Raw genomic sequence first — 27,764 nt, 5'->3', positions numbered from 1 at the left:
TAATTTTATCAGGATGTTCGCAGTTTTATTTAACATTTAAGGTAGCAAGTATTACAAATGATCTAATGATGACCCTAATTTCAAAGCCATCAATCCAATTATAAGTATATAAAAAGGATTTTATAAAGTATAACAAAATATTATCAGTGTCTCAACATTATAAAAACATCAGCCTTAGATCTACAACACAAAACACTATTTTAAAATTTTGTCTTAACAATTCCAACTCTGATTTCTGTGTTGCAGAGCGGTCTTTCAGTCAGTTTTTTTAAGTACCTCCACAGGGAACCAATGAGACAACTTGTCTGGTAAAGGTGCTTGCTGCACAAGTCTGACGACCTGAGTTCAATCCTTGGTATCCACACAGGAGAAGTAGAGATCTGATTCACTCCAAGTTATCCTCTGATCTCCACAGTCATGCTATAGTATATGCATGCCCACACATATGTACACACTCACACAAAATAAATAAATGCAAAAAGAAAAACTTTAAAATACCTTCATGGAAAACTGTACTAAAAACCATTAACAAACATTGCAAACACTGAAATTTATTTCTCTTGGTTTCTAACCCATTTAAGTAAGGTTTAGAAGTGTCTGCTTGAACAAATTAATCTTATGTTTCTAAGTACATAGCACAAGCAAATAACAGAGTACAAAAGAACACAAGAAAACTGTTGGTTTCTTGATACTATGGTGAGTTTTAATAAAAACTAAAACACAATCATTAGATCAACCTTAACGGTTTATAAAAACCAAAATTTAGAAACTATCTTTAACTCTAAGGGTTCCATATACAAATTTAAAATTTTGGTACTTGTCAATTACCATATCAAATGTTGACTTACTGATTAATAAGAAGTGTTAAGAAAAATACTCTGATTTTAAACGCAAGCTCCAGGTAGCTAGGTACGCTATGTGCACACACTCTATCTCTGTACTCGGCACAGAGCTCCAAGGCAAAGGCTGCTCTTGGCATTATGAACTGCCAGGGAGGACGATGTGAGGGGCTGACTCGTTGCAGGTCGTTTACTCTTCTTTCCTGGTCCACTCTTAGCTTCTTTAGGAGGAGGCATATGAATTGGCTTCCATGGAATTGGGTTATAAAAAGTTGGTTCTGGGTAGGAATTTCCACTGTAAAAACCTACAATCATTAAAAATCAGAATGACCAAGAAAAAAATTCTTAGACAAAAGAAATCACTTATTTTTAATTCCTAAAAAATATTAAAATGGTAACAAGACAAAATATCATTGATAAATTGGATAAGATAACTTAAAACTTGAAGCCCAAAATATCTTAAAAGAAATAACATTGTTTTAATATTGTAATCACTATATCAAACATTAAATGATACAAAGAAATTCAGAGAATTGGAAAAATACTATGAAAACCTATCTAAATAAAAATGCTTACAAAATTTCACTATGCAATTTATTTTATAACTCTTAAAATCTTTATAGTCTTAACTCAGTCTTGGAAATAACTGTGTGGTATTTTCTCTTATCAGATACTAAAGTTTTTTTATTTATTTTTTTTAAAAATCACTTTATTTTGTATGAGAATCTCTAATAATTCATGATTCCTGTTTAGAACCACTGAACCTCTGCACTACTGTCAAATCAAATACACAACGCCACACTGATTCAGACCAGCAGCTGTCATTCTACCAGAGTACATGAAGTGCTTACAGAATGGTGACATCGACAACCCATAATGGGGTGCAGGAAAAACATTTTATAAATTGGCTTCAAGTCCTCCACTCAGTGCAGAGACAGAAATTCCTGTACTGTGCAATATGTAATAATGATATGAACATAAAGGATAGAGACAGAGAAGCACAGTGTTTGCTAAATAACAGACTGCTCGTGAGGATTAAGTTCATCCAAACATTAAGGTGATAATCTATTATTTTGATAATTAACTTTTAGTCAATATCTCTATTCTGACTTTACTGTTGATTATTAGGTTAAAATGATTGCTTATCATCATTTTTCCAAACAAAATGTTAAAAACCTTTTAAAGGAGTATGCCCACCAGTGCTCAGTATCCATGATAGATGGTCCTGTGACAAAGAAAAGAGGCCTAACCCTGACAGCAGGAATGTGTCTTTCAGACACTCCCAGTCCACTTTGACTGCAAAGATATGTCAACACACACTTCACCAAGATGGTCAAAACAAAGTCTGGAGTGTGTTCTAGTGTGTGAACAAAACAGAATGGGAGTATTTTAATAATAAATCACTTTAAAAAGTGAAGGCAGCTGTCAGCAAGGTATGAGTTTCCAACATGAAGCACAAAGAAAAGCATGCATTGCCGTTTATAATCAGTCCAAGCCTAAAGGCAAACTGGGTATGTTTGTTTGGTCATGTGATGTCTACTATTCTATTCTTCAAAAAGAATTCAATGGACCTTGGAAGCTCTTCCTTATAGACTGGTAGAAAAAAGAAAAGCAAAATCACACTGTGAGCATATCTCAATTGAGCTTCACTAATCCAATAAATAATAGAATTATTTTGGAATCTTGGGGCCTGAGCACAGAGTCAGGCATCTGCTCAAGTTATATTCTACTATGGAGCTACATTTCCAACTACATGAATTTTTGTTTGCTAACATTAAAATTTGTTGCTTTAAAATGTAAGTTTGCAAACACTAACAATAAGTGCTGGAAAAACTGTGTTTCTCTATAAGCAAAAGAATGAAATCATAGCCATATTTCTCATACTGGACATATTGAACAAAAACCCCAAATGGACAAGGGGCATTAGTGCAAAACCTGAAACTTTCAAACTGCTAGAACTGAAAAGGTATTTCTCAAAATAAATACAAACAGCCAATAGGAATTTGATGAAGCTGCCAGGCTTGGTGGTGTATATATACCTTAGTAACAGTGCTTGGGAGGCAGAGGAGGGTCATCTCAGTGAGTTCTTTGCCCATAATGAGACTTTGTTAAAAAGTTCTCAACATCCTTAGTCTCGAAGCAATTAAAATCACTTTGAGATCTACCTTACTCTACTCAGAATGGCTCTCATCAAGAAATAAATGCTGGCAAGGGTGTGGGGGGAAAGGGGGAAGAAGAGCCATCTGATGGTAGCAATGAAACTTGATAGTGCCTCTTTAGAAAGCAGTTTTAGAGATTTGAAAAAAAAAAAAAAACCTAGAAATAGAACTGCCGTCATGACTCAGCTCTTGAGTATACACACAAAGGATTTACAGTCAACATACCAGAGAGATACTTGCACATTCATGTTTACTGTTGCCTGAACACAATACCTAAGAAATGAAATTAGCCTAGATGTCCATCTAAAGATGAATAGATAAAAAAAATGGTTCATATACACAGTGAAAATTTCATTCTACTAGAAGAAAAAAATGAAGTCATGACATTTTGAGGAAAATGCATAAAACTGGAAATCATGTTAAGTGAAACAAGGCAAATGCTTCATGGGAACCCTCACATGTGAAACCTCTGTGCATATTGTGAAAGAGGATATGAGAGGGGAGGACTAGATCTACAGGGGTGGGGAAAGATAAGACAACAGAACCTGTGACATGAAGGGAGACAGAGGGAAACAGGAGCAAGGCAGGAGGCAGACCAATAGAAACAATGTGTGAATGCCAGTGTCTCACGCCTGTGAGCCTTAGCACTCAGGAAGCTGAGGCAGAAGGCTCCTAGGTTCGAGGCTGGTCTGGACAACAAAAGAAGACTGTTTTGAAATAACAAAAATAAGTAAAATTTAAGTGTGCAGTTTTGCAACTATTGCCTTTAATTTATATATTTAAGAAATATATTTATATGTGAAATGAACAGAGAGCAAATTTATAGCACATGCTAAGCAACATATAATTATAATCTTCTAGAAAATAATAATTTCAAAGAAGAATTACTTTTATACCATTTGCTTCTGCAAGCCATACTTATGTAAGCCACAAGACATACAAACCAACCTGTGAGCTTTCCACTGGAGTAACCATAGCTCTTTGCAGCTGGACGAGGTTTATTTTTTGCATTTTCCAACCATTCTTTAAACTTTTTTTCTGCGATTTCCTTTTTCTCCTGTAATTCTGCTTGCCGTTGCTTTTCTTTTTCCTTAAAATGATAAGACCATAGAATTCCCTGGGATATTCTGTAACTGATACTCCAGTCAAGTCTTATTGTTTGTTTGCCTACCCCTAGTTGCTTTCTGCCCCAGTGACATACTGGCCATAAAACTGAACTATGCCTCTATAATCAAAGAGCAAAAGCAAACACGACCAGTGCTGTGGTGTATAAGTGCCCACCACTCAACAACAAGATACCAAATTCACAAAACAAAAATGCAAATTTGTCTTAGAAGGACAACCCACAAGCAGTAAAATGTCTATAAAATACTATAAAAATGGTTAAAAGCAGTAACAAAAATTTTGAACCTGACTGATAAATATCCACAGGCTTATTAATAATTTTCAAGGAATACCATAAATGCATTATCCATTTTAAAGATTAAACACAAAATAACAGGAGTAATGATAGTTTGTGTATTTTATACTAAAACATATTTTTATATTAAAACAGTATTGACTGAATTATTATACTTTTGTTTCTAAAATATACATATAAACAAAGTATGTACTATGACTGGTCATTTCAATTAAAAATACCTTCTCTTTTTTCTTCTTTTCACATTCTTCAGCTTTTTTTTTCTTCAACCATTCTTGATATTTTTCTTTTGCTTTTTCTTGCAAATGTTCTTTCTCCCGTTTTTTTGCTGCTTTTTCTTCCATTTCTTTATTAATTTTCTGTTCCCTTTCTTTCCTTTCCTTTAATAAAAATGAAGGAATTTTAATTGAAGTATCCATAATATCTGCAGTTACCTTTATAGCTGGAAGGCTACTCAGAGATTGGGACAATGACTGGTAGGTGTTCAAGAAAGACTCGCATGCATGTATAAGAGTATGACCTAGTGATCATCCCGAATCTTAGTATGGTTTCATGAGCATTCCTTGCACTCTAAATATCAAGCACATATGCATGCATTTCCTCGACAGTCTGCCAGTGCAGACCTGGATAAATCACAACTATCAGTGAGTCACAGAGGACAAATCCACAATGCTATTAGAGGAGAAACAGGTAAGCGCCTGGCTACACAACTCCTACATAGATTCAAAGTCAACAAACAGCTCTCACCTGTAGTCCCAATATGTAGAGAGCAAGGATAGGACTAATAGGAATTTGGTTGAGTGTGGGCTACACAGTAAGTTCTCTGCCAATCTGGGCTGCAGAGTAAAATAGGGAGAGTAGGAGAGAGGTAGGTAGAAAGAAGAAGTTGGAAAATAAAGACATGAAAGTCAAATTTTGTCTTCAAGCCCCTCCAATTGTCTTATGAAAAACATTGCAGGATACAGATACAGACAAGGACTTTTGGAAAATGAAAACACTAGCACAGAAAACAATCCCAAGAATCAACAAATAGGATTACACAAAATTAAGATGCATCTATACAACATAGAAAACAATCACTGGAGTAAAGTAACAACTTGTAGAATGAAGAAAACTTCATTTTGCCAACTGCATACCAGACAGGGGATGAACAATCTAGAATCTATCAAGTGTAAAAGTGAAACACTCAAAGAACAATTCCAAACAATAAATGGACTGACTGGTGAGCTCAACAGACAGTCCTCAAAAAAGTTTGAAGCATCCTTAGCTATGAGGCAAACGAGTTAAAACTCCTTTGAGATATCCTAGTCAAAATGGCTGTCATCAAGAAAACAAACACTGGCAAGGATATGGGGAAGGAGGAGCCTTTCCTCTCTGATGGTGGTAATGTAACTTAGTACAGCCACTATGGAAATCAGCGTGGAGGCCTCTCCAAAACTAAAGAACACAACTAATATGGCCCAGATCTCCAACTGCTGTGACTAAGTTAAAATACCTGGAGATATTTGTGCATTTATATTTGTTGCTTGACTACTCACAAAAACTGGAAAATGGGACTAACATTAATGTCCATCAAAAGATGAGAAAATATGGTTTATATACACAGTGGAATTTGAATAAGGAAAAATGCATACAGGATGTAGCATAAGGAAAAAATGAAATATAACATTTTGAGGAGGATAGAATTGGAAATCACATGACAACTCTTAAAAGCAGAACCTAGATGTAAAATTAAATAAGTAGGGCTCTCTCTGTGTGTGTGTGTGTGTGTGTGTGTGTGTGTGTGTGTGCTGAAACTCGAAAGGGGATCATGAGCTAGGAGAAATAATCTTAAGGAAAGGAGGAAAAGAAAGGGCAATGAATCCCTCTGCCATGAAACACAAGTGGGCAATACGAAGCTAGTACACCAACCAGAGGGCAGGCTGAGCAGAGGGAGGACAGCTGGGCAATGGGTATCAATTAGAACAACATGCATTGGCTCATACATCTAAAAGTATCATCACAAGACCCATTAGTCTGTATGCTAGCTTTAAAATTAAAATAAAAACACAAACCATTAAAACCAGAGCCTAGAGACAAGGCTTAGTAGTTAGGAACACTAAGCTATTCCTACAGAGGACTCAGGTTCAATTTCTAGAACCCACATGGCAGCTCCTAACCGTAAACCCCAGTTCCAGGAGATATAATTCTCTCTGCTGCTCTCTGCAGGCACTATGCATGCATGTGGGGCACAAACATAGAAACAGACAGAACACTTATACAAACTATTTTTTTAAAGATTAAACAAAAATTAAATGGCAAGACATATATCCACCAAGGGACTTGGGCCTGGATATAAAGGCTGGAAATCTCTCTCAGAGCCTTTGCTTGGCATGTATGTGTTCAATCACCAGCACTAGAAAAACAAACAAACAAAACTCATGTAAAATTAACTCAGTGGCAGCTACAGCAGCATGTATGTGTGGAGTAGTATCTGCTCAGAGAGCGAGAGAATTGTTTGGGTGCAGGAGTTCAAAGAGTGCCTTGGCAGCATGGCAATCCCATCTCAAAAAGATCCATGACCCAGTTTTTGTATCTGGAGAGACTGTAAAAGCTAGGGATTAAACCCAGACCTTTATGAATGCTGAAGAAAAGCTATGTCACTGAGCCCAAGTTTTTGCATAATTAACATCTTCTTAACACCTTCCAAAAACAGGCAAATGACACACAAAACAAAAAAGTCAACTACAAAAGAGAAAGTGTTATTGACCCAATTTGCTCCACTCGATTTCTGTGCTGCTGTTGTAATTCCCAGCATGGTTACATGTAAAGAAATGGAACTGAAATGAAGTCACAATGGTGGACTCTGAGTCCTAGAGTAATGGTGTCCTTATAAAAAGGAAAGTCATACTGAGATGTGTAACCGATATAAAGCCACTCAAGGAACAAAACCATGGCTGTTTTTCTGTAAACAAGAAGAGACATAATGAGCAGTCCAAACCTGAACATTCTTTCCTCTTGATTTCTAGGCTCCCAAACCATAAGAAAACTAACTTCCAGTTTTTATTAGCTGGACTAGTAAGTCCCCCAGTGAGAGTAATAAAGTAAGTCAGCAATGGTAAAGCACTGCATTCTAACTAGAGAAGGATGTGAAATAAAAACCACTGATAAGATCAAGTTTAACAAAGGCATAGACCAATTAGAATTTTCATGTTAATAATGAGAACATAAAATGGTACAAGCACCTTAGAAGTTTGGTAATTCCCATAAAGTGAAAAGGTTCCATGCGGCCCAGTAGCAGAGCTCTAAAGCATCTGCCTAAGACAAATGAAAATGTGTGGGAGTAGAAGCTGAAAACAATTCATTTTCCTATTAGCTAGTGGATAAATAAGCAATTTGTGCTATTTCACAGGATATTAGAACAGTAAAAAGGAAAGGAATCAAGAATATATAAAATACCAAGATAAAGTTAAAAACAAAAAAAAATCAACTCAAAGGAGGGTACATCCTATCACTTTATTTAAATAAATTCTGTAACAGGCAAATCTAATTTCCAGAACAGGATTACTGTGTTAACCTTGTTGCTGGGGCCAGCTTGGCGTAAGGAGCAGGGTGCTGAGTGTAACTGGACATAGAGAACTTTCTGGAATGACAGCAATGCTCTATCACCTGACTGTGGTGCTGGTAGCCTGCACTGGTACAGAAGTTTATCAAGCTTCACAAACTTACAATTGATATAAAATATGCAAGTTACAGCCCAATGAAATACAACAGCAGCTAGACTGCATGGGGGTGGCAGTAGTCACAACTATATTACAGCACACAGAGAACTCTGAATAAAGAATGCTAGTAAAGAGTTTGGAGGTAACAATCACATGCATACATAATATTCTTTAAATGACACAAGGCTGTCATGTTTACAGAACATCTGTAAACAGCAGGAGCCGCAGAGTGCCTTCAGGTTTCTAGCACACTGGTTCCTACACACCCACACAGCATGTCTTCTTTTACAGAAGACAACAAGGACTAGTTAAACTTTCTGACTGTGTACTTCTTCCTCGGACAGCGGCTGCCCCAACAGAAGAAAGGCCAAGCAAACAACACCAGACAGCTTGAAGGACACACTGATAGCAGCACCATCAGTCACAGACCCCACTGAGCTCCAGCTGTAATTCACACAAAATATCACTTGTGTTTGAAAGTTAAAACTCGTTTAACTTTCAAACACAAGTTTACTTAAAAAGAGTAACTTTAAAGCATTGAAAATAAAGACTGTTCTCACAAATATGTATCAACACTAAAAACCGACGTTAGAAAAAGAACCAGAATGACAACACAAATATAAAAGTCCCGGATGAGATATGCCTTTTGTTTAAAAGAGGATTTAACAATTTATAGTTATAGAAAACCAAGTTTGCTAATGGAAACATAAATTCCTTTTGTCTGATTTTCTGATAGAATACAGTAAAAATGACAGAGGTGGCAGCCGGTTAGAGCTGACCAAGCCTGAAGCTGAGGCGGCAGAAGACCACACACCATGAAATGTAAACAGAGGAGCAAATCCTAGATGCCAGACTGGAAAAGAAGCAGGAGAGCATCTTTCCAAACAGAGCTAAGTGCAGGGAAAGCTGGAAAAAGAGACTCAGAGATTTTAAAAGAAAGACAGACAGATAGACAGACAGACAGACAGACAGACAGAGAAAGAAAGTGAAAGAAAGAGAGAAAAGATGAAAAAGAGAAAACACAACAGAAAAGAAAACAAAATGAAAAGAAAAAGAAAGGAGCAATCAACTATTCCTTAAGCACAAGAGTGTTGTAGAATACTGGGTAAATTCAATTTTTCAGGGTTCATTTTTAATCAATTCTCATTCTTTTGAAGTAATGATTTTTACCAGGACAAGCAACTTCTTCCCCTACCCACCACCATACATACATATATACATACATACATAAAAAAATAAATAATTTTCTTCAATAATTGAATTTGATAGTCCATCAACAATTAAAACAGCAAATATACCATCAATCTGTCATTATTATCCTCCATACTTAGACAAGTAACAGCTATGCATGACTGGCATGGCAACGTTAGCTTAATACACTTGAAGACAGGCAGCTTTCAGATGAGAAAACGGCATTCTATACACCAAGAAGTATTCTGATTTATAGTTTTACATTTCCAAAAGGTATCACACAAAGTCTTGGTATAGTCACATACTTATTTTGATCGTGGCATTTTATTCACAAAGAACACTTTCTTGTTATATTACAGATGAAGCAAGCAAACAAATTCTTCTTTGTAATGACTTCTGAGAGAAAAAAGAAATCTGAATTTACAGATATACACAATTAATTAATTTTCTTCTTATTCACCTGCAACTACTGGTCCTCTTAGTATTATAAATGGGCATTAAATTTAACAGTAAGGACAAAATTATAATTTTGTCTTTTAAATTAAATTTAAAACTTTGTCCTATAATTTAAATATTTGTCTCAATTCCTAAAAGTAGACTTTAACAATGAAGCAACACCATTTTAAACAAAAAACTTGAGCAAAGACAAATTTACAATAACATTTCATTCATTTAATCTGTCTTTCTCTCCATTCCTCTCCTTCTCCCCAGCCCACCCCACTCCCCACTGGTGTGCTTGTTGGAGCTTTAACTAAGGCCTGCACACACTGCAAGCATTCTATTACTGAGATACACTCCCAGTCCCAGTACTTTAAGGATTTCTCATGTAATTCCTACACAAGACTGTATTAAACTTGAGATAGGGACTAAAAGAATTCAACTTAGTACTTCAGCATTAGCTTCACATAACAAAGCCCTGGGTTCCATTCTTAGAGCCTAATATTTTATTTAAAAAAATAGTGATAACAAAAACCGAAAGATCTGGGAATGTAACTAGATGGTAGAGAACTTGCATAGTATGCATAGGGCACAGAGATTTACACACACACACACACACACACACACACACACACACCTTAAAAAACAAACAAACAAACAAACAAAAAACAAAAGTAATGAAATGAAAAGCAGTAAGGATGCATTCTCAAAATTTCTCAGGGTTATATATTTCTGGGAGCTAGAAAGTATACCCAAAGCTCTAGACTAAACATCTTAAAACAAACAAAAACCTACTTGTATTTTAAAAATAAAAAATGTAGAAATGGGAGTATAGATGAATGAACAGAAGACACATGTGAAGCCATGGGTTAAATCTTTACATTGTGAGAAAGAGTAAATATGCTTTTCCTATTTGTTTGCGTTAATATAAACCATTTTCCCTCTTAAAACTGTTCAGTAAAACTATCCTAAAAGATGGGCAATGGCTGTCTCATGATCTCTAAGAGAAGTCCAGATTAAAGAAAAGCACAGGTGGGAGAAATGCCAGAGGAAGTTTAGATTGCAGAGCCCAGTGCAGTGTGTCAGCCGGCCAGGCTAGAATTCTAAAAATCTCATTCAGAAGATGGAGAAGAGACCTGAAACCTGGGAGACTGTCCTTCAGACTTCAGCAATACTCCTGCAGGGACACAAGATTACTCTACTCATTCAGTGTTGTTTCTGGGTAAATTATCTGTGGTATTTTCCCCTATGTTCCAGAGCAGAGGAGGAAACAATGAAGCTGAATTCAAAAGGTAACAAGACTACTCAGAAACAATCATAAAAAGATGTTTAATAACAAGCATTCTGATTATGCCTCAGTGTTTGAGGAGACAGAAGTAGTAAGAAAAAAAAAAGAGAGACTGAAGAAAGGTTCTAAGAGGAGGCAATGATATGTTGCCATTAGTTGCTTCAGGTGTTCAAGTTTGGAAGTTTGGCCCTATCAGTTTGTATGTCCAAGCCCTTGAAATTCCACTAGAGATAGACTTAGTGACAGACTTGCAGGAAGATACTAGTGGAAGCCACAAAAGAGCAGAAGACAGACACTTGATAAGTGTGTATGAAAGTAGAGAAAACAAACAAACAAAACCCCATAAAAGCAAAAATGTAGTGAGAATTTTGGTTTCTTTGAAAAATACATAAATATTGTGGGAATGTGTTTTTGTTTTAATCCCAGATGTGAGATACAGGGCTCACTTCAGATTGTCCACAGCAGCTGACTATGATTTGCCTCGTGCTCTAGCTGGGGGTCTGATTTTGCCAGCTGCAGATAGTTTTTGTGATTGTGTGATGCTTAGAATTCTGGGGACTCTTCAGAGAGTATATAAATGCTAAGGCCCCAAGAAGCTGGTGATGGTGGTGGTGGTGTGGGCTGTTGGTTGGCTACTGTTGGTTGCTGATAGTTGTGGTTTGTTAAGTATTAGTGCACAAAAAAAGAAACAACAAGAAGAAATTAGATATACTGTCAGCAAAATCAAACTTGTCCCAAGGAACTCAATACCCCTAATCAGCACAAAGTACTCTAATGCTAATATAGTCCCATTTCCCCTCCATCGTTTTTTCTCTCCTATGTACTGTTAGGAGGTTGAAAGGTGGTAGAAAGGGGGTGAAGAAAGGTAGAAGAAAAAAGAACCCACAAAGTAGCCAATTTCTGGTTACATAAATGTACTGGGCTGGTTTTGTGTGCCAACTTGATACAAGCTAGAGTTATCGCAGAGAAGCTTTAGTTGAGGAAACGGCTCCATGAGATCCAGCTGTAAGGCTTTTTCTCAATTAGTGATCAAGAGGAGGGCCCACTCTGGGCAGCACCATCCCTGAGCTGGTAGCCTTGGGTTCTATAAGAAAGCTGTGGGAAGCCAACAGAAAGCAGCTATCATCCTTGCAGCCATCTTGAGCCATATACCCTGGCAAGAGACTTGATTACATCAGCCTACAACAGCTGAGCACACTCTGATAACATCTTGCTTTAGATACCCAGGATCTTCCCTTGGGTGTGTGAGACTTAAAGCTGTGATTTAGAGCCGAGACTTAAGGGCGCGACTTAGAGATCAGATTTAGAGACAAGACCTAAGGGCACGATTAAAGGCGTGACTTAGAGGTGTGGCTTAGAAGTGAGACATATAAAAGGCGAGAGGCAGACAGGAGAGATCAGAACAATTTGGAGTAACAGAGAATCAGACACTTCAGAGAGTACAACTTGGAGTAGGAATTAGGCACTTGAGTCTTGGCACTTGGAGGAAGAGCTTGGAATTAGACATTAGGCACTTAGCACTTGGAAGAAGGAACTTGGAACTTGGAGGCACTAGGGACTAGGAACTAGGGACTAAGAACTCAAGACTTGGGACTTGGAGAGAAGAAGAGATACTGAAGAATAAACGGCATTGAATCACACTCTGTCTGGTCTCCATTCTTCGTGTCCGTCCTCACTCTCTCTCTTGCTGAACCCCGACCCAAGACCAGAGCAGCTTGGGGCAGTGCAGGCTCTAACAATTTAGCCCCCAAGGCTTTGGCAGTGCGGTTCCAACACTGACAGAGTGGCCCGTGACATTTTCACCCCCAAACGTAGGGCAGCTTGGGCTGCAACATTTTTGGTGCCCAACGTGGGGCTGAGCAAGGCAGGGGAAGCAAGCCAGTAAGTAACATCCTTCCATGGCCTCTGTATCAGCTCCTGCTTCCTGACCTGCTTGAGTTCCAGTCCTGACTTCCTTTGGTGATCAACAGCAGTGTGGAAGTGTAAGCTCAGTAAACCCTTTCCTCCCCAACTTGCACCTTGGTCATGATGTTTGTGCAGGAATAGAAATCCTGACTAAGACAATAAAAAGAAAAACTTAAGCAGTCTTAGATAATAGGGGAGGAACAAAAATGTTGTAGAAGATGAAGTATATGCATGCATTTGTTTTTCATTACCTGCTCATTTTTCTTCTGAACCCATTCTTTGTGCTTTACTTCAGCAATCATCTTTCTTTTTTCACGTTCTTCCATTTCTTTTCTTTTTTCTATTTGTTGATTTAACTCCTGTGAGAGTTTAAACAAAGAGTAGCACTTAATAGAAATACCCAAATAATATAATTGTAAAAAGGCTGAGGCTGAATTAGACATGAATATATCTTCTCTTATAGGACATGTATCACTAGTGACAATATTTTATTCAAGTAACTCTGGGATAAAAGACAGCATTAGTACAACATATAAGACATTCTACAGGAATACTAATAATTGGTTAGCAGCAAAACACTAGTTTCTTAGACTAAGCTTCAGCAAAATTACCTGCATTGAATCCAGCTTCTTTCCCACACATAAATTTTGGCATCACTGTTAGATACTGACAGTAGCTCAAGAGAATTATAACTTTCTTTTTTAAAGTTATTTAAAAAAAAAAAACCTTCTAGATTCTTAATGAAAATAAAGGATTAAGAATGAAATAAGCCTTAAAGTTTTAGTTCATACCTACACTAAAAAAATGTAAAGAAGCCATTTTCCTTAGACGAAAGAAAAGAATCTGGAAATTTCTTCATTGATTTTACAGATGCTGGAATATAAAACAAAATCATGCTCAGATCCCAGATTACTTAACTGCCTTGCTGTCACCAGAATCAAAATCTCTGATTGTTTTCTTGGGAGAAGGAATGAAGAAGGTATGACTAATAAAACACATGGTGAATGCCACATAACTTGTTACTCATCAGTAAAATCCATGCACTGTTGAGAAAAAATGTTCAACTAGACTCCTCTAGGATTTTACAGTCAATCACTGCTGACTGTCTTCTCTCTCCTATTAATAATCAGATACAAATTTCCTATGTTACATTGATCTACTCTTACCCATCCTTCCATTTCCCTAAGAGCTAGTTATCTAAGTAGACATGCCAATGAGGAGAGTTTTCTCTCAGTATAATTCCAGTACCTAAAAGGAAATAAAACTTACACAAGACAAAGTTTTTGTACTTTAGAACAAATCACAGGCTAGGTGTTTTATGTGAGTACTTGTCTCAATTCTACTGGGTAGAAGATAGCTGCCTCTTCTACTCAGAAACTCTCAACTTTTAAATAGTATCCATCTAAAAGCAAATTTTGATCTTAGTATTAAGACTTCATTAATTAGTCATATAATACATTTTTACAGAATGTTTGCTATATAGCTAATATGAACTGGGTGGTTGTGTGTGTATGTCTGTGTGCCTGCATGTGCAATGCTCACATAATACATGTATGTGAAGTGTGGGTATATCCATGCTACTGTCAACTTTCAGGAGTTGGTTTACTCCTTCTACTGTGGGAACTAGGGATCAAACTTAGGTCATCAGGCTTGCAGGCCAGCCAGCACCTTTACCCACTGAGCCAATTCACAGGGCTTACCTTGCTATTCAAGAACACAGTCTCACTGGAACCTAGGGCTCAAATCCCAGAACCCATCACATGTCTACTTCCCCAGCACTGCATTTATAAGCACCGTTTTACAAAATGTAGTTTATGTAACTATCAGATCTATATGTAGAGACTTAGCTACATATATGCATTCAGGGTGTATATAAAGATATATTTTTCTCCTTTGTTTTCAGACACAACTCCATACAGTCTTCCCAATTTAACAAGTACCCAATAATTTCCTAGTCAGTCATCCTCAGAATAGTTTTCAAGCCATTAATCACTGTCATCAATCTTTGTCACTGAGAACTCTAAATCACCCCTTTGCCATGAATTCTTGCTTCATAGTTTTTAATTTGTGTGGGGTTTCTCAAAAAGAGGAAATTAATATCGCACTATGCTTTTTAAACATTTCCACTCACCATCTTGCCCTTTAAAGCCATGTTCCCAGAGTTAAAAACAGTTTTACAGTTTACATGTACAATAGATTTGAGGTGATCATACTTATATCCTTTTTAAAGATTCTTCAAATAATCGACAGTTGCAAACAGGGTTACTCAGATCTTCGACCCTGCTTTATGGTTGCCAATTATCAGTTAGTCTAAGAGCTAAAGAAGACTCAGTAATACCTAAAAAATGTTAACACTGACCTAAAGTAATGGTCCAACTCCAGTGGGTCTTTTTAAATAATTTTCCCACCCATCCAAAATACCCATCACATTCTAGAAACACGGATCTCTTCCACGCTTAGCATCCACTCCATCTGTTCATCAGTAGTGTAGAACTCTTCCAGGACAGGAGTCTTCACTCAAAAGCCCAACATGGTCTGCTGGTATACCACTGAATTTTAAATGTAGCTACTTTTCCATAGAGTACACACTTTATGGTAAGAATAAAATCAGCATGTATGTGTACTTCAACATATTGTAACTACATGCAAAGAAGTGTTAGCCACCGAAAGTAAGGGCTAAAAAAAAAAAAATAGCGCCGGGCAGTGGTGCACACCTTTAATCCCAACACTTGGGAGGCAGAGGCAGGTGGATTTCTGAGTTCGAGGCCAGCCTGGTCTACAGAGTGAGTTCCAGGACAACCGGGACTACACAGAGAAACCCTGTCTCGAAAAAAAAATAGCTTTGGCTATTCTATATACCAGTCAATTGCTTTATCCAAGGCTAATTAACTAGCTAAATGACCAAAGCTAATGTGGTAAGGAAAAAGAATGAAAAACCACCTAGTTTATTTAAAAAATAGCTATGTTACAATTTTGAATGCATTATATTCACATATAAAATTAATCAATGGAACTAAAGACTACAGAGAGAATGAGGCTAGAGAAATGGCTCAGTTGTTAAAAGCATGTTCTTGCAGAGAGCCTAAGTTCAGTGCCTAGCATATCAGATGGAGCACTGCCTCCTTTAACTACAGTTCCAGGGAGTCCAGTGCCCTCTACGGACTCCATAGGTATTTGCATGCATACACACACACACACACACACACACACACACACACACACACACCCCAAAAAGAAGCCTAAAAAGAGACCATAGAGAATCTAGGCAGGTAGTAGCTAAAGAATTACTTAAACTGTAAATAAAATAGAAATAACCTGTGAAGTCCAGTGTGCTGGCTTTTATGATATTATTGATGTTCAAAAATAATGTTTAAATTTAAATTTTGTAAATAGGTAATTTTAATGACCTACAATAATTATAACTCTAACAAAAACATCTGAAATGAATGTCTGTTGATGAAATTAACAATAAGACTAATCTTTTTAATGATCCAACTTACCACATACGTTTTTCTTTAAATTTTAAAAGAAGAAAACAAAATGTCAGAGATTTAAGAAAAGAGGACTGGTGAGAGGAAGGAGGAGAGAATAGGGTAGTGGGGTGGATACAGTTAAAGTACATCGTATACTTGAACAAAACTCTCATGACAAAAGTCATCACTCTATAACAAACGTGCACTAATTAAATAATTAAACAGTTAAGGCAACTGTGGTAGCCTAGAACTGAAATCCCAGCACTTGGAAGGCTGAAGCAGGAAGAACATTTAGGCTGGGGTTAGTCAGGATGACACAGCAAGTTCAAGGACATCCTGGGATATAAAAAAAATAGACTGACTCAAAACTGTCAAAAAAGTAAATAAATATTAAGGCTGACTCATTTGTTTCTAAATTACATCTTGATATTGTGAAGAAAGGCATTTAAATTGGAAATCAATTCAGTCATAAGTTTTCTACTAACTGAAACCTTAACCAATCACTTCTCTGTCTTCCAGATTTTTAGCTTTAGTAGGAATCTGAGATACACTATTTGTGTGGTTTAAGGAAAAAACAAATCTGGGGGCAGGAGAGATTGCACTGTGGTTAAGCAGGTCTGAGCAAGCATGTCGTGGTTCACAACCATTTGTGATGGTATCCGATTCCATCTTCCAGTGTGCATGAAGACAAAGCACTCATATACAAAAAAATACACGAAAAAATAAATATTTTTTAAAAATCTGTGATTCTTATGATATAAATTATAAAATCAAAGAGGAAATGCAATAAATAAAGCAGGAAACAAAATGAAAAGCATAAAGAATGTACTCATTACAACTCAAAATAAGCTGGCAAAAAGCTAAATGGTCAGCCTACATGTTGATACCGCTGGCATGACCACTAAGTACTAGTCAGACAAAAGCTGGGCATATATGGCACACACCTTTAATCCCAGCACTTGGCAGGCAGAGGCAGGTGGATCTCTATACATTCAAGGGAGAGCTGGTCTACAGAGCAAGTTCTAAAACAGCCAAAACTAACAGAGAAAACCTGTCTCAAAAATTTAAAAAAAAAATTCCATCAAAAATACCTTAGTCATGTCAGAGTTAAGTAATAAGGTAGCACAAAAATGCTAAATAATCCAAAACATGAAAATGATTTAATCTTTACAAATACTTATACCTTTCTCTATGTTTAATTACCGTAGCATGGATTTTATAATTTGTTTTCAAAACAGCTTTTCATAGTAATTATCTAGCACCTTTCATACTCAATACCTAACTTGTATTGAGCGTTTTTGATATACTCGGCCATAACCCAGCAGTATGCTCTCTCTTTCATCAAAGCACAGAAGAATCTGCTCAAAGTCTTAAGTTTTGAAAATAGAAAGTAGGCTCAGTTGCATCCTATTAACTACTCTATTGCTAATGTCTGGCTTGTAAATGAAGAAACCAGGGCCAAAACAATGTAAACAACTTTCCCACATTAAAATTTCAGTTTTGTTCTATATGACTCCACAGACCAGGCACTCTTACTACTTTTCTCTAATTTAAGAAACTTAAGTCCAAAGGATGACCTTGAACTTCTGATCCTTCCAACTCTCCCTCCCAAATACTGGCAATGCAGGTTGGGAGACAGGTATGTGCCATCACACCTGTCAGGTTTATGCCATTCTGGAAAAGGACCCCAGGACTTCATGAATGCTAGGTGAGCATTCTACCAGTTAAGTTATATCTTCAGCCCTGAACAAATATTTTTTAATATATTGAGCCTAAGGGTGTAGGTCAGTAGCAGAGTGTTTGTCTAGCATGTAGAGGGTCCTGGATTTGATTCCCAGTACTGGGGGACAGTTTGGGGGGGGGGGTGGCTAGGTTAATAAGGTAAAATAAGACTCTTGTCTGGGTCTCAAAATACAAGTAAATATGCAAAATAAATAAAAAAGCATTAAGAAGATCATGATGGCAATGATACAAATAATACCAATAAAACCAAAATCAGTCATTTTCATGCTTTGATTTATTTAATCTTTATAAAAATCCTATGACATATACAATTTCAACTCTCTTGTATAGATGAATAAATTGAAGTACAAAAGTTTAAATAACTTAGCAATGGCACCCAGCAAGTGAAAAGGCTGTAACTGGGGCTCTTATTAAGCTTTCCTAATACTAACCATAGGTCCTTTTAAAGTCCTGCTAACAAAGAAAGGCTTCCCTCACAGTGTACTTTTGCAGGAAGTGATTTACATTCTAGAATATACAGTAGTGTGTAATAAAAAACAATTGAAAGAAATAGTACCCACAACCATTTGAGTTATGCCAAGTCTCCTGACTTGTGACTTTCAACCTAGCAAGAAATTCAACACAAAAATAATTAGTTTTAAAACTGATAAGGAAAATTTATTCTAATACTATAAAAGGCTTTAGTTTCTATGATTTTTATGTTAACATGGTTACTAACAGATGAAAATAAAATCTCCACACTGTGAACAAATGTTGATACATACTTAATACATTCTATATATAGTATTTTCAGGAAGCCACTTTAAAATGATATTTAAAAGGATTTAATTAGTCCTTCCGGTCTGGGCCTGAGCACTGAGCAGATCCTGGGCAGCAGCTCTGCCCCCAATCTCAAAGAACCCAGAGAAAGCGGGGCTCCCAGGTGCTCTAACCCGGGCAGTATCTTAGGTAAGCAGACAACAATGCCCACCCCAAACAAGGAGTAACTGGGACCCACTAGGACCCAGGAAGTCACTCCTGGCCAGGAGCAATGGTTCTTTCCTGTCTGCCCCTGAGCACTGAGCAGATTTTGGGCCCCAACTCTTACCCCAATAGTAACACCCACCCCAAACAGTTCTGATACAACCAAGATAATAGAAAAGACAGGCTCCAGTCAGAGACAGGGCAGGTAGCACTAAGATGATCTAGATGGCAAAAGGCAAGCACAAGAACATAAGCATCAGCAACCCAGGGTACTTGGCATCATTAGAAGCTAGTTCTCCCACACAAGAAAGTCCTGAATTCCCCATATTAGTAGGAAAGCAAGATTCAGATTTAAAATCACTTCTAATGATGATGATAGAGGACTTTAAGAAGGACATAAATAACACTCTCAAAGAATTTGAGGAGAACACAGGTAAACAGGTAGTAACCCTTAAAGAGGAAACACAAAAATCCCTTAAAGAATTACAAGAGAACATAATCAAACAGGTGAAGGAATTGAACAAAACCATCCAGGACATAAAAATGGAAGTAGAAACAATAAAGAAATCACAAAGGGAGACTACCCTGGAGAAAGAAAATCTAGGAAAGAAATTAGGAGTCATAGACACAAGCATCACCAACAGAATACAAGAGGTAGAAGAGAGAATATTGACACAAATGTCAAAGAAAACACAAAATGCAAAAAGTTATTAACACAAAATATCCAGGAAATCCAGGAAACAATGAGAAAACCAAATCTAAGGATAATAGGTATAGATGAGAGTGAAGATTCCCAACTTTTTTTTTTTTTTTTCCCCACAAGACGCGGGAGCGGGAGGACGGGATTCGAACGTGTGCACCAAGAGACGTGCGCCCTCTGCGGGCAGGCGCCTTAAGGGAAGATTCCCAACTTAAAGGGCCAATAAATATCTTCAACAATATTATAGAAGAAACTTCCCTAATCTAAAGAACAAGCTACCCATAAACATACAAGAAGCCTATAGAACTCAAATAGACTAGACCAGAAAAGAAATAGCTCCCATCACATAATAATCAAAACACCAAATACACAAAACAAAGAAAGAATATTAAATGCAGTAAGGGAAAAAAGCCAAGTAACATATAAAAGCAGACCTATCAGAATTACACTAGACTTCTTACCAGATACTATAAAAGCTAGAAGATGCTGGACAGATGTCATACAGACCCTAAGAGAGCACAAATGCCAGCCCAGGCTACTATACCCAGCAAAACTCTCAATTACCATAGATGAAGAAACCAAGATATTCCACGACAAAACCATATTTACACAGTATCTTTCCACAAACCCAGCATTACAAAGGATAATAGCAGGAAAGCTCCAATACAAGGAGGGAAATTATACCCTAGAAAGAGCAAGAAAGTAATCCTCTTCCAACAAATCCAAAAGAAGATAGCCATACAAAGATAATTTCACCTCTAATAACAAAAATAACAGGAAGCAACAATCCCTGTTCCTTAATATCTCTTAACATCAATGGACTCAGTTCCCCAATTAAAAGACATAGGCTAATGGTCTGGATACATAAACAGGACCCAGAATTTTGCTGCATACAGGAAACCCACCTCAGTGACAAAGACAGACTCTACCTTAGAATAAAAGGCTGGAAAACAACTTTTCAAGCAAATGGTCCTAAGAAACAAGCTGGAGTAGCCATTCTAAAATCTTCAGCCCAAGAACACAAAGGGAGGGAGTCATGGCTCTAACTATATAGGTAGTTGAGGGTGGCCTTGCCAGGCATCACTGGAAGTGGACAGCCTTGGTACCTGAAAGTTTGGATTCCCTAGTGTTGGGTAATTGCAAGAGCAGGGAGGCAGGAATGGGAGAATGGTGAGAGCACATTCTTATAGTTATTGGAGGAGGGGAGATGGAGTAAGGGGCTAGGCATCAGTGGAAGTGGAGGGCCTTGTTGCCTGAATGTTTAGATTCCCTAGTGTTAGGAAATTTGAGAGCAGGGAGGAGGAAATGGGAGGATGGTGGGAGCACACCCTCATAGGAACTCCCAGAATTATACGGATTAGACATAACAGAGGCAGGCCACCAGAAGACTAGACTCCAGAATTCAAACAAAACATAATCTTGATACTAAAATTTATTTTGAGAATTGTATATTGCAGAATACACAGCCTTGGTGTATCTACTCATCAAGCAAGCTGAGCAGACCTGCTCAAACCTCTCATGTTCTGGAACTCCAGCTGGATGCAGTGAAGACACAGCATCAGAGGCTTATCAATTTACTCTTTCCCCTGCCACTCTTCTAATATCTCAACACCCATAATCAGCTTGAAGAAGTTAATGAGGAGTCAGCACCTCTATTCCCTGGGCTTGGGGACTGAGGTGGTTAATATTGGCCTGTCTTTCTAGGGAGAAGTAGTGGTTTTGTTGGAACAGGGAGGATTAGCTAGTATTTATTGTATAGCTGTAACCTATTGGTAGAAATATGTATAATTGTTATTAAGATGAAGTAGTAATTTCTTAAATGGTACAAAATGTACTTTGATTTCAAATTTAAGGTTTTCATTGGTACGAGCTTCTTACTGATATAAAAGTGACATGAATATTGTTACTCTCATAGGCATTGTGCCTGTATAACACATTTAGGGATATAAGGCTTAGACCCAGTCCTTCTCTAACTTTTTTAACTGATTTGAGATGGTCAGCCTGTGAGTTAAGGGCCTATAGCAAATTCATGGCTCTGAGTTTATTGTTAGGATATTTTCTATATTTTATTTAGAAATTGCTGAGAGGAATTAACAGACAACAACCCAGATTACCTTACATGGATAATTGGTTTTCAAAACATCAGAAGTCCACAGAATTGACATTACAAACATTTCTGTATTAATGCTCATTTTGATTAGATACCTGTCTGCTCCTGACAGTTTTCTGTCTTAGATTCTAAGAAGAAATTGAGCATCTTTGGAGTTATTCCAATTGTGGTGAGACAGCCACTAGACAAGAATTGCCTCGTTCCATCTACAGACAAATTACTGTCCAGAAAAGGACACACTTGTGGAATAGTCGACTGATTATATCTGCCAAGACAGAGTAATCAGCCCTTAATAATTCTGCATCACTAAGTCTGTCAGATGATCCTGGGCCAGAAAGCTGAAGAGCGGATACTCCAATGTTTTGTAGTATAGGGACTGTTCAGCAGTCTCTATAAATTTGGCTAAGTTTTAGAAGCTATGCTTTGTGCTTCCCATAATTTCAGTTAACTCAGTCATTCTGGATTTCTGTCGGGGTTGAAACTTATAGTCTCGTAGCCAATCCTGGTTATTTACTTTGAGAGAAAAGATTTGAGAGGATGGTTTTCAGCTGACATTCACTCTAAAGCAAGAAAAAAGCCAGGTTCAGAACTAAGTTTTAGTTAGGATAGATGACAGAGGTTCTGTTTAGTCAACAAAATAATGGTCTGGGTATTAGGTCTATCTTGCACCTTACTGACACAAATTGGTATAGTTATGCTCTAATTGTATTTTGAGAGAAAAGTTTTATTTTAACAGGAAGGGTGATATGTAGGAGGAGCTAAGGTGGGAGGAGTATGGAGAGGAAGAGGAGGACTAAGGAGATGAGGAAGGAGAGGAGGAGCTAAGTGATGAGAGAGAGAAAGGGAGGGGGGGCACATAGAGGTGCATGTTCACATGTCTCCGCCAGTTAAAGATAGTTGATATATCTAGGTTGGGTATTGGGTTACCCTTCTGATTGATATTGAGTATTACCAAACTTATAAAGTCTTTGATTATCTTTAAAAACAATTGTATAAAAGCAAAAAGAAGAAGGGGCATTGGATAGGGGTTTTCTAGGGAGGGGAAATGTGGAAAGGGGATGGCATCTGAAATGTAAATAAAATATCCATTAAAAAATAAATTAAAAAAAAAAAGGATAAAAAAGAAAGAAAAAAAGAATTTAATTAGAATTGGGGGTATAACGCAAAGGTGAGAGCACTTGCCTACCATGTTCAATTCTCAGAACAAAAAATGTTTTCAATGGTATGGAAATATATTAATATCTAACAGGAGAAAATGCAGGTTATAAGAGAGTTGATTCTACTTCCTTCAAAATAAGAGTACCCTTTAGTATTCCTTAGCTATGTTTGAATATGAAGATTAAGATAGAAAGGTTAGCTGGGCACAACACTGATTCCAGCACTGAGGAAGCAGAGACAGGTGGATCTCTGTGAGCTCAGAATTCAATGAAGAGACACTGTTTAGTTTACCTCCAGAACTTTCTGCTGTAGCCGGCCACGCTCTTCCTTTTCTTTGCCAACAAACCACATCTCCCATGGTGTCAGACTGCTTTCCTGTAATAGCACCTGCTTCTGTTGTTGTTTGTCCTGGGACTCAGCTTCACAGCTATAAGAGACAAAAGGGGAGCCCTGATTACAGAGAACTCTTCCCACTCAGAAACACGTAGCTGTGCCATGAAAGCAAACATGGAATATTTCTAACAGTTTCATTTTTACAAATCCATTTAAATGACTTTACCCGTCAAATTGCCTTTACTTCTAAAACCACATTATTTAAGAATCCATGGGAGTATCCCAAACCAATCCATCTGCCTCAATTTCAACATTGTTGATCTTTTTTTATTCCTAAAACTTCTACTTGGACAGCTAATTACTACATATAATCCTAACCAGATCTTTTCCCCTTCCTTAAAAGTATACTGGAAAAAAATAATGTGTATTCATACGGAGCAAATACAAAGCAAAAATGTGTTAACAATCATGGATTCTGGGTAAAGGAGGAAACAGATATTTGTTAAGATTCTCTTTCAATTTTTTTTAAGTTTGAAATTATTTTAACTTGTCTATTACTATGGCTTTTTTTTCCCTTTGTGTTCTCTGATTTTTCATGCTGGGAATTAAACCCAGGGACTGGAGCAAACAAAGGAAGTATTATAGTTGATTCCCTTTGCCAGTTTCTTAATGAACTACAACTCTTCAGGCTATTAGTCTCCTGTCAGTCTCCATTCCCACTATGTGTCTTCTGTAACTCTTCTGGGCAAGGAAATCTAAGAGCAGAGCAACTTGGCTAATTCATAATGCTCACAAGACTTAGAGAAAGCTTAATGACTGGGTTCCATGGAAAAGACTGCTCAGGGTCCAAACAGAATGCATGTGTCTGTATGTACATGTATGTACACATGAGTACAGTACCAACAGAGGCCAGAAGAGTGTGTTAGTTAGATGCCCTGAAGTTAGGTTACAGGAAGCTCTGAACATCAGATGTGGATTCTGGGTAGTCAAATCATGTCCTCCATAACGGCAATGTTAACCACTGAGCCATCTCTACAGCCTCCTTTAAAAACAAACGAGCAAACAAAAAAACTGTGATGCTGATGATTAAGTCCAATAAACATTATAGATAGCATTCTGTGAGACACATCTCCCTTATTCCTAAAATCTAGTTTATTATAGACCCTAGTTCTTTGTGTGTTTATTGTGTTCTTTCTGGCAAACAATGGCCTCATCAACTATGTTATGTAATTTTCACTACTTTATCGATTAAGTTTACTCAATTCCCTGCTATTATTTGTTTATTCACACCATTATAGAATCTGTATTCTGGAAGGAAAGAGACACTGCTGATATATTATTTATACACTTTCTCCTTTTTCAGTCTTACAGAATGACTTTATCTTGTTCTACATCAAGTCATATATTACATCTTCTTGGTCCCACCTCAGTAATATGGCTCAGACCTTTATCTTGTTCCAGACTTTTTTCCAATCATCCACTACTAAAGTTAGTACCAAATAAATCCAATCATTTGAGCACGTATCCAACCTCCCAATAAAAGTTCACTTCTCTTCCAATCCGTAGTGAAGAATACCCACACCTACCCAGTCACCAAAACCAGAAACTTCCATTTGGGGGGGGGGGGGGGGGGTTTTCGAGACAGGGTTTCTCTGTATAGCTCTGGCTGTCCTGGGACTCACTTTGTAGACCAGGCTGGCCTCGAACTCAGAAATCCGCCTGCCTCTGCCTCCCAAGTGCTGGGACTAAAGGTGTGCACCATCGCCATCACCACCCGGCTGAGAAACTCCCATTTTTAACTCCACATGCTCCCACATTCTACATACATATGGCCACTTGTAGTAACATATCTATAGCCTTCTGTTTTTTCAAGTCATTCTCTTCTCCAACCTTACAATAAATGGTCTTTTCCCTTTCTTTCAAACCACTCTTAAGAGCTGTATCCAGGTTCTCCCCTTAAATGAATCTTTGTATCACCACAAACATTCTTCAGTGAGCCTTACCTTCACCATAAAATCCAAACTCCTAAGTTAACTCCTCCTTTTAGCAAACTGATGCAGACTTCATGTTTGGGTTTGCTGAACTGCAGGTTGATGAATGTGTCACACCTCTGTGCTGTCTATAGCTTTGCCCTAAAAGTGAAATTCCTGTCCTCTGTCTCCACAAAACTTAATAAATCTGCATTCTTTTTTTTTTTCAGATGTAGTCTTAATTAGTCCTTTGACTAAGGACTGAAGTGTGAAAGCAGGTTAAAACTAGGTCCTGTCAGCTTATTCTGGCTTTGAATGAGAACCAAATAGGCCTACTTCCTCCCTAGCAGGCTCCCTATTGGTTGGTGTTTTGGCTCCTGGAAGCCAATGCCAGTCTCAGTAGCTGAGCTGTATTCTGATGGCCTTTATTCATAGTGCTGCTAAACTATGACACCCTGCTTGATTCTTCTGAATACTGATTAGAAGGTATTCATCAAAGCCTTCACATTTATTTTTAAAATATGTTAAATCCATGCTGCCCTGAAAGTGCTTATGAAAAGACTCCCAAAATTCTAATTCAATTCTACTAGGCTAACCAGGGAAGGCCTGTTTCTTGTTGCTATTAGCAGTCTGGAAAAGCAGCTTGCTCACTTGCTCTTTGTGACTTCCACCCTCACCAATGTACAACTTTCACCCTTACAAAATTCTTTTTGCATGTGAGTAATGTCCTATTTGATTCACTAATTCTTATATGAATGCCTTAAACTGAATGGGGGGCTATCTATCTTGCTACTTATATTAAAAGCATGGCCTTGCTGGCAGGAATTTTTTAAATCTCCTGTATTATGCCTGACACAGCTTGATAATCATGAATTGTAAATGCTTCCTGAAGATGCCATAAGGAATATATTCTGTTTTAGAAATATCCCTACAGGGACAGGCCCTTTGTTCCAGTTTCCATAGTAATGAGTATACAGTATAAGGAACAGTGAACCTGAAAGAGATACCTGAGTACTAAGCCCTGGGCTATAAGTACTACGCTCCTTTGAAGCAGACCTTTAAAAGGTCTTCTCATCCCCACCTTTTAAAAGGTTTGTTTTTGAGTATACATACACTGTGAATGAGTTTATGTGCACCACGTGCAAGAATGCTGGTGCCAGTAGGAGACAGAGAGTATCAGACTTCCTGGAACCAGAGTTACTGGTGGTTGTGAACCACCTGCTGAGGGTGATTGGAAGTGAACCTGGGTCTTCTACAAGAGCAGTTAGGCCTCCTAAGCACCGAGCTCTCTCCAGCCCAAGTAGACTTTCTATCTGTATTCTAATACCGTTTTGTTATTTGTGAAATGTTTGGGCTTTCCTTTTTTGATAACAGAAGTCTTGTATATCTTGTTTATGGTCCCCTCTAACTACACTAATATGTGGCAAAATAGTAAATGTTCGCTGAATGAATCAATGTAAATAAACATTAAGATAGTGTTATTAACTAACCCCTTTGATGAACACTCAATATTCCATTAAATGTTCTTACTAGGTCAGTTAACCTGTCTCTGCAGAGTATGAACATTACAGGCATCCGTACCCAACTCTGTATTAGAAGCATCTACTTACTACAACCCAGCACCAACTACACATTTTGATGCTAAGTTTATGGATGAGAGCTCTGGAGCCGATGACATGGTTTTAGGATTTTCAAAGACTCCTGGCAAGTTTTGTTTTGCTTGCGACTGTGTACAGCAAGTTTCTATGGAAAGTGAGACTGCAACAGTCAGTCTCGGGAAAAGGAACTAGGAATCATGGGGAATCAGTGACCATTTGTAAAAATGTGTCCAGCACCCCAGGATGCAGGTGCTGCACAGCCTTTGAGCTGGAAAACAGAAGGTTATACTACTGGGGGTGCGCAACAACGCGTTCCGAATCCCATCTCTAAGGAGTCTTGACAAGGGCTGTGAGGGACAGGCCTTGAGTTTACCTGGAGCGCCCCTGTAACTCTATTCCTTCCAAGCTCTCCACCTTGGCCTCTGATTCACAGGCGTCTTCGTCCTGGGCCTCCTCATCCTCCCCATCACTGTCATCCTCGCCAAACGGAAAGCTCTGGTGGCCAAGGGGAGACAACAGGGACAGGGTGGAGTTGCTGCAGCTCAGAGACGGCGGCGACAAGCACTCAGTCAACGCCACATCCTCCAGCCCTGGGCCCTGGGAATCCACTAAGAGGTCTACGACAAAGCTCGAGGAAGGCCGGAAGCCCGTCTTGCAGCGGGCGAGGTAGCGGGTGCACGGAGCCAGAGAGGCCGCCCGCCTTGGCCCTGCTGCCTGCATCAGGCCCGCCAAGTTCAAACGGCCCGAGCAGGGCCGGCGGCGCGTTCTCCCAGCA

At 38.0% G+C, this 27,764-nt stretch overlaps 1 protein-coding gene across 1 annotated transcript; it reads right to left on the bottom strand.

Annotated features, from left to right (window-relative positions):
• Ccdc34 (coiled-coil domain containing 34) lies at positions 1-27,764 on the bottom strand. The gene is made up of 6 exons (XM_034493766.2): positions 27,363-27,764; positions 23,380-23,515; positions 13,193-13,300; positions 4,640-4,798; positions 3,947-4,088; positions 1-1,144 (listed from the first exon to the last, which is right to left on the bottom strand). Exons 1-6 carry the CDS (start codon positions 27,707-27,709, stop codon positions 930-932), a joined length of 1,107 nt encoding a protein of 368 aa, XP_034349657.1. The 5' UTR covers positions 27,710-27,764; the 3' UTR covers positions 1-929.

Source organism: Arvicanthis niloticus, chromosome 2 (assembly GCF_011762505.2).
Source record: "Arvicanthis niloticus isolate mArvNil1 chromosome 2, mArvNil1.pat.X, whole genome shotgun sequence".
NCBI lineage: Eukaryota > Metazoa > Chordata > Mammalia > Rodentia > Muridae > Arvicanthis > Arvicanthis niloticus.
The sequence above is the reverse complement of the archived record's forward strand: the minus strand, read 5'-3'. Positions and strand labels throughout refer to the sequence as shown.